The following is a 14,128-nucleotide window of genomic DNA, read 5'->3' on the forward strand; positions in this document are numbered from 1 at the left end:
CTAAATAGCAGGTCAGCAACTGGAAGCAGTTAATTCCATAAATTATCTGGGAGTACGCATTAGGAGTGATTTAAAATGGAATGATCATATAGAGTTTATCGTCGGTAAAGCAGATGCCAGACTGGGATTCATTGGAAGAATCCTAAGGAAATGCAATCCGAAAACAAAGGAAGTAGGTAACAGTACGCTTGTTCGCCCCCTGCTTGAATACTGTTCAACAGTGTGGGATCCGTACCAGATAGGGTTGATAGAAGAGATAGAGAAGATCCAACGGAGAGCAGCGCGCTTCGTTACACGATCATTTAGTAATCGCGAAAGCGTTACGGAGATGATAGATAAACTCCAGTGGAAGACTCTGCAGGAGAGACGCTCAGTAGCTCGGTACGGGCTTTTGATGAAGTTTCGAGAACATACCTTCACCGAAGAGTCAAGCAGAATATTGCTCTCTCCTACGTATATCTCGCGAAGAGACCATGAGGATAAAATCAGAGAGATTAGAGCCCACACAGAAGCATACCGACAATCCTTCTTCCCACGAACAATACGAGACTGGAATAGAAGGGAGAACCGATATAGGTACTCAGGGTATCCTCCACCACACAGCGTCAGGTAGGTTGCGGAGTATGGATGTAGATTTAGATGTTCATGAGTTAACTGGCTCCCCCATATTTTACTTGAGTGATAAGCCAGTGAAATTTTCCTGTGCCTTCCTTTTAGCTTCTTTGTCGTTTTACTTGTATTTTAGTCTTCTGTATAGCATCGTTTCTATTTTCCTTTTGTCTTAATGTGTATGTTCACATTTTACTACTTCTCTCACATTACTTACGTTTAATATGAGTAAGGGAGCTGATAACGTCGCCGTTGAGCGGCAGTAAGCACCAAACAAACACACACACTTCTACCCTTCTCTTACGCAGGAGTCACTTCTGCTTTCTTCCACTCGCTTGGGACTGTGCGCTGGGTGAGATAGTTGCGATGAATGCCAATGCCGTAGTGTACTCTTTGTGAATCCGAATTGGGATTCCAGCCAGATATGGTGAATTATTTGCTTTAAAATCTTTCAGTTGTTTCTTTATGCCGTGTACGATTATTAGTATGGCGTCCATCTGGGAATCTGTTTCATTGTCAAGTTAAATAGATAAGTAATTTTGCGTATTTATTTATAAAACTTATGTACATAAATGCCTGTAGCCTCTGTGTTGTGGTGTAAAACAAAGGTCAGTGACATACGTAGTGTCCCTCTGCTGACAGAGGTCGTTGTGGAGCGCAGTTCAGCCCAGCAGGGCAGCCTTCGCTTGGAGGTGGGCGGCGGCAGCCAGGGCTCCAGGGGCTCCAGCCACCGCCGGGCCCAGGGCGGCGATCGAGGGGGCGAGGCCGCCGACCAGCGCGGGGGGACCGACGGCGTAGGCGGGGGCGGCGGCGATGGCGGCGGGGGCGGCGATGGCGGCTGGGGCGGCGAGGATGGCGGCCGAGTTGATGATGGCGTCGCGGGCCCGCGTCTGAGCTACGGTGGCCAGGTGTGCGCCGCGGGCTGCCGCCACTTCAGGGGTGTCCAGGGGCACGCCGCCGGGCCCGATGATGATGTTGGCGGGGGGCTGCGGGATCGCCGGCACGGCGATAGGGGCGGCTGCGATGGCTGGGGCTGCCAGACCAGCACCCAGCAGTCCAGCGCCCAGGTAGCCGGGCTTCGCCACCGCCGCGGCCAGCACCGCACTCAGGACGATCTGGAGGAAAAAGACTTATATCTCAAACGAAAGAATCGTTTACTAATTTATGTTCACAGTAGTAATGAATCCAGTTGTTTCATTTTAATCTGTGTTGTTTCAAATATACAGACTGCACTTGTTCATTTATTTGTCTAATAATAATACTCCATTGCTCTTGATGACTGAAGAGACTCATTCAAAAGAAGCCACGTGTGCTTTATACACTTAAGCCATATCTACATGACAATACATGTGTGAGAGGCATTAAGATATATACGAGGGTCATTCCAAAAGAAATGCACACTATTTTGTAAAAATACAGTTTTCATTCTACATGTGTGAAAGTTTTACAGTGCTTAGATAAAAACTTATTTTCAAACTTAGTTCAACCTGTTCCAGTGAGTAGCGCCTCACAGCATGTGGGAGACATCCACAAGAGGTTGAAAAATGTGCATGGAGATCCTTCTGTCGATCGCAGTACAGTTAGTCGGTGGGCAAGCAGGTTACGTGATGAAAGTGGGCACGGCAACATTGAGGATTGTCCTCGCAGCGGCAGACCTCGTACTGAACACACTCCAGACAATGTGCAGAGAATTAACGATTTGGTGACTGCTGACAGACATATCACAGTTAACGAATTGCCACGCTACGTTGGGATGGCGGAAGTAAGTGTTAGCAGAATACTGAAAGTGTTGGCGTTAAAAAAGGTTTATGCCAGGTGGGTTTCCAGGATGTTGACAGTGGCTCACAAAGAAACAAGGAAAACGGTGTGCAGCGAACGGTGGGAGCAGTACGAGATTGGTGGAGACCAATTTCTTGGAAAAATGGCGACAGCTGATGAAACAGAGACGAAAAGGCAATCAATGGAGTCGCATCATACAAACCACACCTTCTGCTGGAAAAGTTATGTCTACGGTGTTTTTCGATTCGGAGGGACTCTTGCTTGTGGACATCATGCCAAGTGGAACCACCATAAATTCTGATGCATATGTGACGACAATGAAGAAACTTCAAGCTCGACTGAGTCGTGCTCGACCACATCGGCAAAAGCAGGATGTTTTGCTGATGCACGACAATGCACGGCAACATGTCAGTCAAAAAACCATGGTAGCGTTCACAAAACTCGGATGGACAGCACTGAAACACCCGTGTTACAGTCCTGACCTAGCTCCACGTGACTATCATCTCTTTGGGAAACTGAAAGACTCTCTTCGTGGAACAAGGTTTGAAGATGATGACTCCATTGTACACGCTGCCAAACAGTGGCTCCAACATGTTGGTTCAGAATTTTGCCGTGCTGGTATCCAGTCACTGGTTCCAAGATGGCGTAAGGCAGTTGAGAGGGATGGAAATTACGTGAAGAAATGAAAATATTGTTCCTAAAGGATGTATCTACACACTGTAAAACTTTCAAACATGTAGAATAAAAGATGCATTTAAAAAAATATTGTGTATTTCTTTTGGAGCGACTCTTGTATTTTTGATGGAGACATTATCAGCCCCGACACTAGCTAACAGTGAAATATTAACTACAACATTTGCGAATGTTTACTAAAAGACTCAGACTACATTGTAACTAATTTCGGCAACAGAATTTTGCTATCACTTATTTTTCTCTAACACTACTCCACTCCCTCTTAGTTCCATGTCTTCCTCTTTTTAGGTTCAGATGTCTTATAAAATAATTTCATGTTTCAGCCAGGAACTTTACTGGGTCACCCCACTTACAAAATTCTGTTCCTTTCATTTTCTATCTTACATCTCAACAAGTTTCCTAGGTAAATATCCCGAGTTCGATTCTCGGTCCAGCACCCAGTTTTAATCTGCCAGGAAACTTCTCGCCAGCGTGAACTCCGCTGCAAAATGAAAATTTCATCCTGGAAACATACCCCAGGTTGGGGATAAGCCACGTCTCCGCAGTAGGAAGGTAGTACATCAGATACTGTCTCAAGTAGAGATGTGAGGACCGTTTGTGTCAGGCTTCGGTAGCTTAGTCGGTAGAACACTTGGCTGCAAAATGCAAAGGTCGTGAATTTAAGTCTCGCTCTCGCACACAGTTTTAATCTGCCAGGAAGTTTCATTTCACATCAGCGCACACACCGCTGCAGAGTGAAAATTTCATTTTGGAGTATACTTTGACTTCTGTATCACAACTGGGTTACACAATTATCAGCTGTAAGAGATATTTAATTTTGGACTGCTTACAAAATCAAGGGTTATCGTTCCGAGTAATGGGAAAGGCTTAAGCTGGGCACATTACTCTGAATTTTCAGCACTTGTGTTTATCTTCATAATTCAGTCATAGATTCTCTTCTCTTTCTACTACTCTGTTGAATATCGCATGGTTCCCAGATTTATTCGAGGCGATACATTCAACACTAAAATGTGAACAGATCTTGCCTGGTATCGAGGGATAATTTTTGAAATATGTCGCTGGTGTTGATTTTGGATTGCTGGAAAAATCACCAGATGTCTTGCGGTATTAGAAGGGAGCAATTATTCCGTCTTACCCTCTTCGTTGCATTAATCCTTTACATTCTCTTATAATACTAAACAAATCTTGGAAAACCTAAATGCGAATCAGTCTGAGCTGCATTTGACCAAGGACCTTACTTACTTTTAATTCGGATACACATCGTCCTCTGTCGCCAGGTATTAACTTCCTGTGTACTTAGTAGCATTACATGAAGTCACGAATGCTTCAGATCAGATAGGTGTGGTTAGTTTTATAAGTCTTATTCTATATACTACTGCGAACAGAGTGTAAACTCTCGACTTTGCAATTCCATCCTGTGTCATGTTGCTGAATGAAGTAATGCGTCTTGCCAGGATACAGCCGCACGTCTCGTCGGAGCCAAACTGCAGTTATGAGCACCATGTAGGTGATAACGATATGGGTGACGACATCCAAGAGGCGGCGCATCCAGAACTTCTGTGAACTCAGGGTAGACACTGGCACTTACCAGGGTTTTCATGGCTGGCTCAGTGGGTTGTCGGCTGTTGCAGCTGCTGAACTGTGACTACGGGTAGCGCACCCGCGCTATTTATACCCGAGTCCAGCGACCCACTGGCGTGAAAGTGCCTGCGTATGTCCTTCCAGCCTCGTCTTCCTTGTGCGTTAACTATGCATTGCGGCTGACGCAATATACCCTGCATGCGACGAAGGTACCCAGGCCGTTGTTGCTCGTATGATAAGCTATGAATGAATTTATTTATAATTGCTACAACAGACTTCCCACAGACTTTCGCCAAATTTCTGTATGACAAATACACTTACAAGAATTCTGAGCTAACCCTTCAGTAGTACCACGATTTGAGTGATTTTCCTCTGAATTGGTGAAATTCAGGAATACAACATACCAGAGATAAATAACTTCATAGCTGAACGAAATGAACGCTCTCCTTAATATAGTTTATAAAATGAACATCAGCAAAGGTAAAAAAAAGGATAATAGAAATACTCTTATTAAATCAAGTGCTGCTAATAAAATTCGATTAGAAAATTAGGCACGAGGCAGATGAATTTTGCTGTTTGGCAGCCAAATACCAATGATGGTCGAAGTAGAGAGAACTGCACTGCAGGCTGTCATTAGCAAGGAACGCGTTTGGGAAAGAGATAAATTTGAAAACTTCGAATATAAATTTAAATATTATTCATTTTCTGACAGTTTCCGTAAGAGTGAAGCCTTGTGAAAAAGTAAACGGCAAGAAACGTAGCAACAAGAGAATAGAAGCATTTGTAATGAGGGAAATGAAATATATGTCACAGCTTAACTAAAAAAAGGATTGTATTAATACGACACAGGCTCAGGTTTCAAGGAATATTCAGTCTGGTAGTGGAAGGGAGTGGAGAGGGGGAGGGGTGGGGGGTGGTGGGAGGAAGAGGGAAATTCTGCAGGGAGAGTAAAGCTTGGACACCCTAAGCAGCTTCAAATCGATGTATACTGCAGAATCTATGCAGAGATGAAGAGGTCTGTACGGAACAGATTAGCCTGGAGAGCTGCATCGAACCAATCATCAGACTGAAGACTACTGAATTTAAAAATTCACTCTTGAGGATATTAAACCAACAGCACAATTTCTTTCCTTAAGTTTTGGAGCAACATATGTAGACCATCTAGTACTCTCCAATACATTGTGAGTTTACCGATGTTAATCTGTGTTGCCTTTCACGCACAATTAGGGAGTACCTCAGGAATTCGGCGGAATGACATCAAATGTCTCAGGCCATATGTCAAATTCTGAAGCTATTTTTTTTTAGTTACAAGCAACTCCCAAGATGTGTAAACCACTTTCTCGTACCTCGTTATGAATAAAAACTTAAGACTATAGTAAAGAGTTTCAAAGCCATCTTGCTGGATCAGATCTCTACTCCTCGTCGTTAACTGTTTTTCCTTGGGTTGTGCATTGCCTACGTAGGGTACTAAAGTTAATTTTTTCATATATAACTCTTTGACCATGAATTTGTTGTTTCTTAATTGCCTCAACGAAAGGCCTAAGCCACTCAAGAAATCGTCTAAACACTTATTTATACTGTGTTTAGTGATCTCCACAACAGCCCTTTATAAACAGTATTCCATGATAGTACTAGACTGCGACTGAAAGGCTACATAATAAGTAGAGTGAAGTAGTTAGCTGTAAATGAATGAAAAATTAACTTAATGCAGATGAGTAACAGTAACAATCCCGCACTTTTCAGATACAGCATTAGTAATGTAGTGGTTAAAATAGTAGCGTCAATGAAATACCTAGATGTAAGAATGCAAAGCGAAATGAAATGGACATGTAAGGATCGTAGCAGGGAACCTTAACTTATGAGAACTTGTAAAACTATGTCTCTTTAACGAAAATTTGTTTGTACCCGTAATATGAATCTTAACCGCTGAATATGCCATGAAACTCAGAGCAAGTATTTAGTGAATGAGATTTGTCATTTGCTACAGCAGAAGAGTGTAAACCAAATAATTCTCCTCCTCTTAATATGTAGGGTAGTTTTTCATCATTGTTCTTAAACGGTATTCCCAGATAAATGTTATTCCCAATCCTAATTTATACAAGCGATTAGGTTAATTTACTAGACGCTAAGTGAGCTACATTAACTGCTTGTCCTGAACTATTCAGACTGCTCAAACGAGCGACAGTAGGAGGAGAACAGTTATAATGGACAGAATTTTATCCTCTCTGAAATCCCCTACCATTCCCCTCCCCTCTCCCAACTACACTTCAACATTCCTAAGCCCCAGCCCTTCCACTGCCACACTGTCCTCCACCATAACTAACTTATACCCCTTCCCCCACCCCACCGCTGTTCTACAAGATGACCCTTTTTTGGAAACAGGCCAATGAGAGTATTTTTAAACGAACAAACATATTTAGTACTCCCAGTAATAGCGCAACATTTTAATGACGTAACAACTCGTCCGATTCGTCGACCCACGTTGCTTTCTTGGAATTTAGGCTTGTAAGCCAGTTGTGCTACACATGTTTAGAACTTCCAGTGAGAGTTCAGTAGTTCATTGTCATAAAACCTACACACCTAGCTAGAGAGCTTTCTATAGTAAGAATGGGAAGGACACAACGCTCTTGACCAGTAGCATCCCCCTGGTTGGTTGAGGCATGTACGTTGTTTATCTGGACACAGCAAAGTCCTTACACATGCACTCTTTGAAAGCTATCCTTTGACATAATCTTGCCAATTTGATACATGCGTGAAGGAAATGGAATGTTCTGTGTGCCATGAATATTCAAAGACACATAGGTAGAGTTTGCAAGTAAAACACTGAGACATAAAACTCCTAATACGCTACGAATGTTTTTCATTACATTTTTATAAAATTTCTATTGCACCTCCTTTATTTCTATAACCAGTACGTTACAATTACATTTTCATTTTATGTTTACAACTAAAGTATTTCATTTTCATTGTCATAACATTTCAGTAACATGTAGATTATTGATATGTGATAACCGGACATGTGGATCATGATGTGTGGCAACTGAGTACACAGAAGCAAAAACAGTAAACAATCATTATTTCACACAACATCGAGTCCGTACTTACCAGTAATAAGGACATTTGACAATTAATACTATCAAAGGCTACATATCTTAAATGAATGACCATTTCCAATCTGTTTCACATTTCAGTATTGTGGCTAAAACCAGGCCAGTAACCAAAATGTATTCAGAAGTTCCAATTAAGAAAACTACAAAAAAAGAATTTTTTAAAACAAAATCAATTTTAAAAATACTTCAAAAAACAGTAAAAATATTTAAGGACCTATTTAAAAACACAAGAACGTCACAAACAACTATAAAACAAAAAAGATATCATCGCCCAAAGAAATAATGTTTTATAGACAAAGAAACTTTTAATGAGGCGCATCCATTTCAATACAGTCAGAAACCTCATAAATAACGTCAGACGTATACCGGGCTCCAACAGGCATACACAAACGAGGCCCAGGTGGCCCCAGTGTACGCCTACCCTAGGTATTCACTGTGCGAACATTCTGTCGTGCCACAAACGTCGCGCGTAACAAGAGCAATATACAAGCTTTCTAATACAGAGAAATATCAGTCACCTTTAAACTCGTAAGCGTCTGAGAAAGTACTGGACACAACTAAACAGGCAATACCAGCAATTCTTTCCCTTAAAAAAATGACCCACCCTTATGCAGTGCATGGGCAAGAGGTACTACACAACTGAGTTTACCAACGACGACGTCTTTATCTTTTAATAAAACATGAGGATTGATTAAAAGAAAATACAGTCTGTCAGTGCTCCGGTGAGAGGTACTACAAAGTTAAATTTACTAATGAGGTCAGGACTATCAATGAACGTCGTAACGATACCACTTTTGGAAGCTGGAATAGCAGCTCAGCCTTGGTACCTACTAACCTTGTCGAACACAATTCTAACTTTAGGCAGCTACTGAATGAGGTAAGTAGCTTTTCTTTTGACGGTTCACTATCATAGGTAATCAGTAACATGACAAAAGCGTCAGAAACCGCTAAACATAAGATGGCACATGGAGGTCCACCGTTTCCAAACTTATGTCCGTATGGATTATGTCGGCCAACTGACAAGCAACAGCAAGCAGACAGGCAGTCTCTCTATCGTGGGCTTACTCGCTCAGGCAGAGGAACCACGAGATGCAATGTGCGATCACTCATTGCCGGTATACGCAACATCGACCAGATGTTCCCACACGCCCCTCTGCACTGCCCTCAGTGCATCCCGTTGCCAACCCTTCACACGTGTCCTCTTCTGTGGCAGCACCCTCTCACGAAAGGAGTTGAATTCTCAAAAGTGGCAGGGACACCAACACTATCCGGCACCAGGAACTCAACGCCCCGTAAAGATGGACTGTGTCCACGACTATCGACATCGACTTATCAACCCCCCCCCCCCCCCCCTCCATCTCCATAATACGAAACCCGGGAAGGGATCACAGTTCCTCACTCCTTCATAACCTACATTCTACCTTCAATATTACTGCAATGTATTTGTTTTTTAATATTCAAATCTTGGAGCCATAGGATGACAGACGTCAACCTTTTTACATTGACAAGTGGTCCGTGGAAATGGGATCAAATTTTGCCTGATGCCCCCTGGGCACCGTTGCTTTTCCCCGGAAGTCCTTGACATATACACGATCAACAACTGCTATTGAAAGGGATCACCTCCACCGATCGTCCCTGCGCTTCTTTCTCTGATCTGCAACAGTGATACTCTTCGTCGCAATTTCCCGCTTCCTTTTCATGCCCATAGAGTCAAAGAATTCAAACAACACATCATTTAACGACCACACGTTGGCTAGGGGAAGATGGGCGGGAAGGCAAAGGCAAAGGTGTGGTCTTATGTGCTTCATGATTGGCAGTTGTTGTTGTTGTTGTTGTTATCTTCAGTCCTGAGACTGGTTTGATGCAGCTCTCCATGCTACTCTATCCTGTGCAAGCTTCTTCATCTCCCAGTACCTACTGCAACCTACATCCTTTTGAATCTGCTTAGTGTATTCATCTCTTGGTCTCTCTCTACGATTTTTACCCTCCACGCTGCCCTCCAATGCTAAATTTGTGATCCCTTGATGCCTCAAAACATGTCCTACTAACCAATTCCTTCTTCTAGTCAAGTTGTGCCACAAATTCCTCTTCTCCCCAATCCTATTCAATACCTTCTCATTAGTTACGTGATCTATCCACCTTATCTTCAACATTCTTCTGTAGCACCACATTTCGAAAGCTTCTATTCTCTTCTTGTCCAAACTAATTATCGTCCATGTTTCACTTCCATACATGGCTACACTCCAAACAAATACTTTCAGAAACAACTTCCTGATACATAAATCTATATTCGATGATAACAAATTTCTCTTCTTCAGAAACGCTTTCCTGGACATTGCCAGTCTACATTTTATATCCTCTCTACGTCGACCATCATCAGGTATTTTACTTCCTAAATAGCAGAACTCCTTTACTACTTTAAGTGTCTCATTTCCTATTCTAATTCCCTCAGCATCACCGATTTAATTTGACTACATTCAATTATTCTCGTTTTGCTTTTGTTGATGTTCATCTTATATCCTCCTTTCAAGACACTGTCCATTCCGTTCAACTGCTCTTCCAAGTCCTTTGCCGTCTCTGACAGAGTTACAATGTCATCGGCGAACCTCAAAGTTTTTACTTCTTCTAGATGAATTTTAATACCACTCGAAATTTTTCTTTTGTTTCCTTTACTGCTTGCTCAATATACAGATTGAATAACATCGGGGAGAGGCTACAACCCTGTCTCACTCCTTTCCCAACCACTGCTTCCCTTTCATGCCCCTCGACTCTAATAACTGCCATCTGGTTTCTGTACAAATTGTAAATAGCCTTTCGCTCCCTGTATTTTACCCCTGCCACTTTCAGAATTTGAAAGAGAGTATTCCAGTCAACATTGTCAAAAGCTTTCCCTAAGTCTACAACTGCTAGAAACGTAGGTTTGCCTTTTCTTAATCTTTCTTCTAAGATAAGTCGTAAGGTCAGTATTGCCTCACGTGTTCCAACATTTCTACGGAATCCAAACTGATCCTCCCCGAGGTCTGCATCTACCAGTTTTTCCATTCGTCTGTAAAGAATTCGCGTTAGTATTTTGCAGCTGTGACTTATTACACTGATTGTTCGGTAATTTTCACATCTGTCAGCACCTGCTTTCTTTGGGATTGGAATTATTATATTCTTCTTGAAGTCTGAGGGTATTTCGCCTGTCTCATACATCTTGCTTACCAGCTGGTAGAGTTTTGTCAGGATTGGGTCTCCCAAGGGCATCAGTAGTTCTAATGGAATGTTGTCTACTCCGGGAGCCTTGTTTCGACTCAGGTCTTTCAGTGCTCTGTCAAACTCTTCACGCAGTATCTTATCTTCCATTTCGTCTTCATCTACATCCTCTTCCATTTCCATAATATTGTCCTCAAGTACATCGCCCTTGTATAAACCATCTATATACATCTTCCACCTTTCTGCCTTCCCTTCTTTGCTGATGTACTGAAAGCCAACTCAGTCTTATCCTAACAGCTTTGAGCGTGCAAGTAATAGATTCTAAGGGCCCATTAAGGTTTCTTATAATACTTCCAGCATAGATCTGCGAGTAGCAGGTCGTAGTGGTTATATAAGAGATCTCATGATAGAAACAAAACCCCTTAAACTTTCTTGACATAAAGACGGAAGATTTATCGCTCACCAAGGGCTTTTGGGAACCGAAACTAGTAAATGTCTCCTAGAGACGCTGAATGCTGGTATCCACGGTCATTCCCGAACTAGGTACCAACCAAACGATCTTAGTGAATGTGTCGACCACTAGAAAACTAAATCGATTACCACTTGTGGTTCGTGGCACAGGACCTAAGAAATCAACAAATATCTTGTTTGTAGGTTGATACTCCTTAGTCTATTGAAACAGACCCTGATTGCTTCTTGTATCGGAGTTATTACATTGCTCACATTGTGGATATCAGCGTCTATTCCTTTCCATGTTAGTTATTCCTTCATTTTAAATCTCGTCCCCTGGTAGCCAAGAAGCCCTCCAGGCAACGAATGGTGGAGGTCAATTGGTTAAAACTACACGAGCTCTCGGTCAAGCACTCCTTGGCCATTGTCAAGTGTTATGACTGCCAGTGGGATGTTGGTGCACCCTTATATACGCTAGCTGCCGGCTGTGACGTCACTGGTGCCCATGACATTGCCATATATGGGCATGTTTTCAGTCGGCGTTCGATGTGCCCTCTTCAACAGCGCGATCGCGGGATCCCACGCAGCGCTGAGCTGTAAGCCACCCTCTCTATTCAGGGCGTTTGTGATAATTTTTATTTTAATAGCTTCCTGTATTAAACGGTCCCAGAAGCCGCTAGTGCGAACCACGACAGAGGTATCGTCAAATTTTATGTGGCGACCGATTTCTAATGCATGCTCAGCTAAAGCAGATTTCTCTGGATAGCGTAGGCGATAATACCTCTGATGTTCTTTCCTGCGTTGTTCCACAGTGCGCACTGCCTGTCCGATGTACTTCTGGCCACACTCACTAGGTATTTCGTAGACCCCAGGTGTTCTGAGACCTACAGCGTCTCTACTGGTCTCAGTAATTCACGGATTTTCGTTGGAGGCCTGAACATCGATTTGGTCTTGTGTCTTTTCAACAGGCGGCTTATCTTGCCTGACACAGAGCCACAGAATGGCAGCAAAGCAAGTTTCTTTTCCTGCTCTTCGTCGCTGGTCTTATTCTGATATTTCCCAGAAATTACTTCTTTCACTTGATGGGCGCTGTAGCCGTTCTTCCTGAAAACCTTGCGTAGGTGGCTCAGTTCGTGGGGCAGGTGGTCGTCGTCTGATATTACTCTCGCACGATGCACCAATGTTGGTAACACTGTGCGCTTCTGTGGTGGATGATGATGGCTGGTAGCATGCAGGTACGGGTATGTGTGGGTGGATTTTCTGTAGACGCTGTGGCCGAGGCACCCATCTCGTTTACGGTGGACAAGGACGTCGAGGAAGTTCAATGCATTATCTTTTTCCACCTCCATGGTGAACTGGATATTACGGTTGGTGCCATTGAGGTGTTCCCAAAACTCGTCTAATTTCTCGTGTCCGTTTGGCTAAATGACGAACGTGTCGTCAACGTATCGAAAGAAACACTTATGCTTCAATGGCGCTGTATCTATAGCAATATCCTCAAAATTCTCCATGAAGAGGTTTGCAATGGTGGAGGTACCTGAAAACAAACGCGCCTTTAGGAATACTACTTACTGCATCACTCTCAGAAATCTCAGCACTGAGCACTGTCCATCCACACACTATCAACATATTTGCCTAATGGTTATTATATACTTTAAAAACATGCATATCCACCAGTTCCTTTCTTCGACGAATTCCTATGTTTCCAGAAAGAATTTTCTTGTGGCAGCCACTTAAAGAGCAACAGCTTTACCACAGTGGATACATCGGTTCCCGTTAGTGGCCGACGTTAAGCGTTGTTGGCGTGGCTGGCACTTGTGTGGGTGACCATCCGAGCCGCCATGCACTGTTGTCGTTTTTAGGGTTGCCAATTGAGGAGCTTCTCGACCGAATACTGGCGGCTCCGATCACAGAAAACCATCATAACGATCGGGAGAGCGGTGTGCTGACCATACTACCCTCTTATCTGCATCCTCACCTGAGGACGACAAGGCGGTCGGATGATCCCGATGGGCCACTTGTGGTCTGAAGATGGAGTGAAGCCATTTAAGGTCTCCTCCTTTCGCAAAGTTTCCGCAATTATCCTATTCAGTCGACCAACAGTTAAAGGAAAAATAACTTTCAAAATAACAATTCAAGGAACTTCCAGTACCACGTACAATTGTTATAGGTTAACCATAAACCACATTAACAGCACCACCTGATCGGTACTTCCCACAAATAACACCTAAGACCTTTTTAATAACGGCAGCTAAAGGATCAGGGAATTTACAAAACTGTTTACAAAGGCGAAGCCTCTCACCGACACCCCACTGGACCGCAGGTTGTACATCATTTTCATCTTACCAGGTAGTGAACGACACTTGTTATTCTACGGCCAGTTCTTCCTCTTGCAACATACGAATGTTCGACAACCTCTGAGGATCATTTTAAATTAAACATATGTCCCACAGCTTATTAGCTAAGTAATCTAATAAGGCTTCTAATCGAAATATTTGTTTACGGGAGGCTGAAGCAAAGCTAAATGCTAAGACATCCTCTGGTACGTCAGATAGTAGCGCCCCAAACAAGGACCAGGCTGCACTTTCCTCTCCAGTAGACAAGGTGCTGATGTTACCCAAGGCAGCTCGCAGTTCATACTCGAGCCAATGTTTCCGCTCTTCATTTTACAATCTCCAACAGCACAAATTACAACATAAAGTGCACTTAAA

At 43.0% G+C, this 14,128-nt stretch overlaps 1 protein-coding gene across 1 annotated transcript; it reads right to left on the reverse strand.

Moving 5' to 3' along the window:
* Window positions 1-1,143: 1,143 nt before the first annotated feature.
* On the reverse strand, window positions 1,144-4,709 carry LOC126355775 (cuticle protein 18.7-like). Its single transcript, XM_050006178.1, has 2 exons — window positions 4,670-4,709; window positions 1,144-1,724 (listed from the first exon to the last, which is right to left on the reverse strand). The coding sequence occupies exons 1-2, from the start codon at window positions 4,679-4,681 to the stop codon at window positions 1,272-1,274; spliced, it is 465 nt and encodes a 154-aa protein (XP_049862135.1). The 5' UTR covers window positions 4,682-4,709; the 3' UTR covers window positions 1,144-1,271.
* Between the last annotated feature and the right edge of the window lie 9,419 nt (window positions 4,710-14,128).

The sequence above is a fragment of the Schistocerca gregaria genome, chromosome 3 (assembly GCF_023897955.1).
Source record: "Schistocerca gregaria isolate iqSchGreg1 chromosome 3, iqSchGreg1.2, whole genome shotgun sequence".
NCBI lineage: Eukaryota > Metazoa > Arthropoda > Insecta > Orthoptera > Acrididae > Schistocerca > Schistocerca gregaria.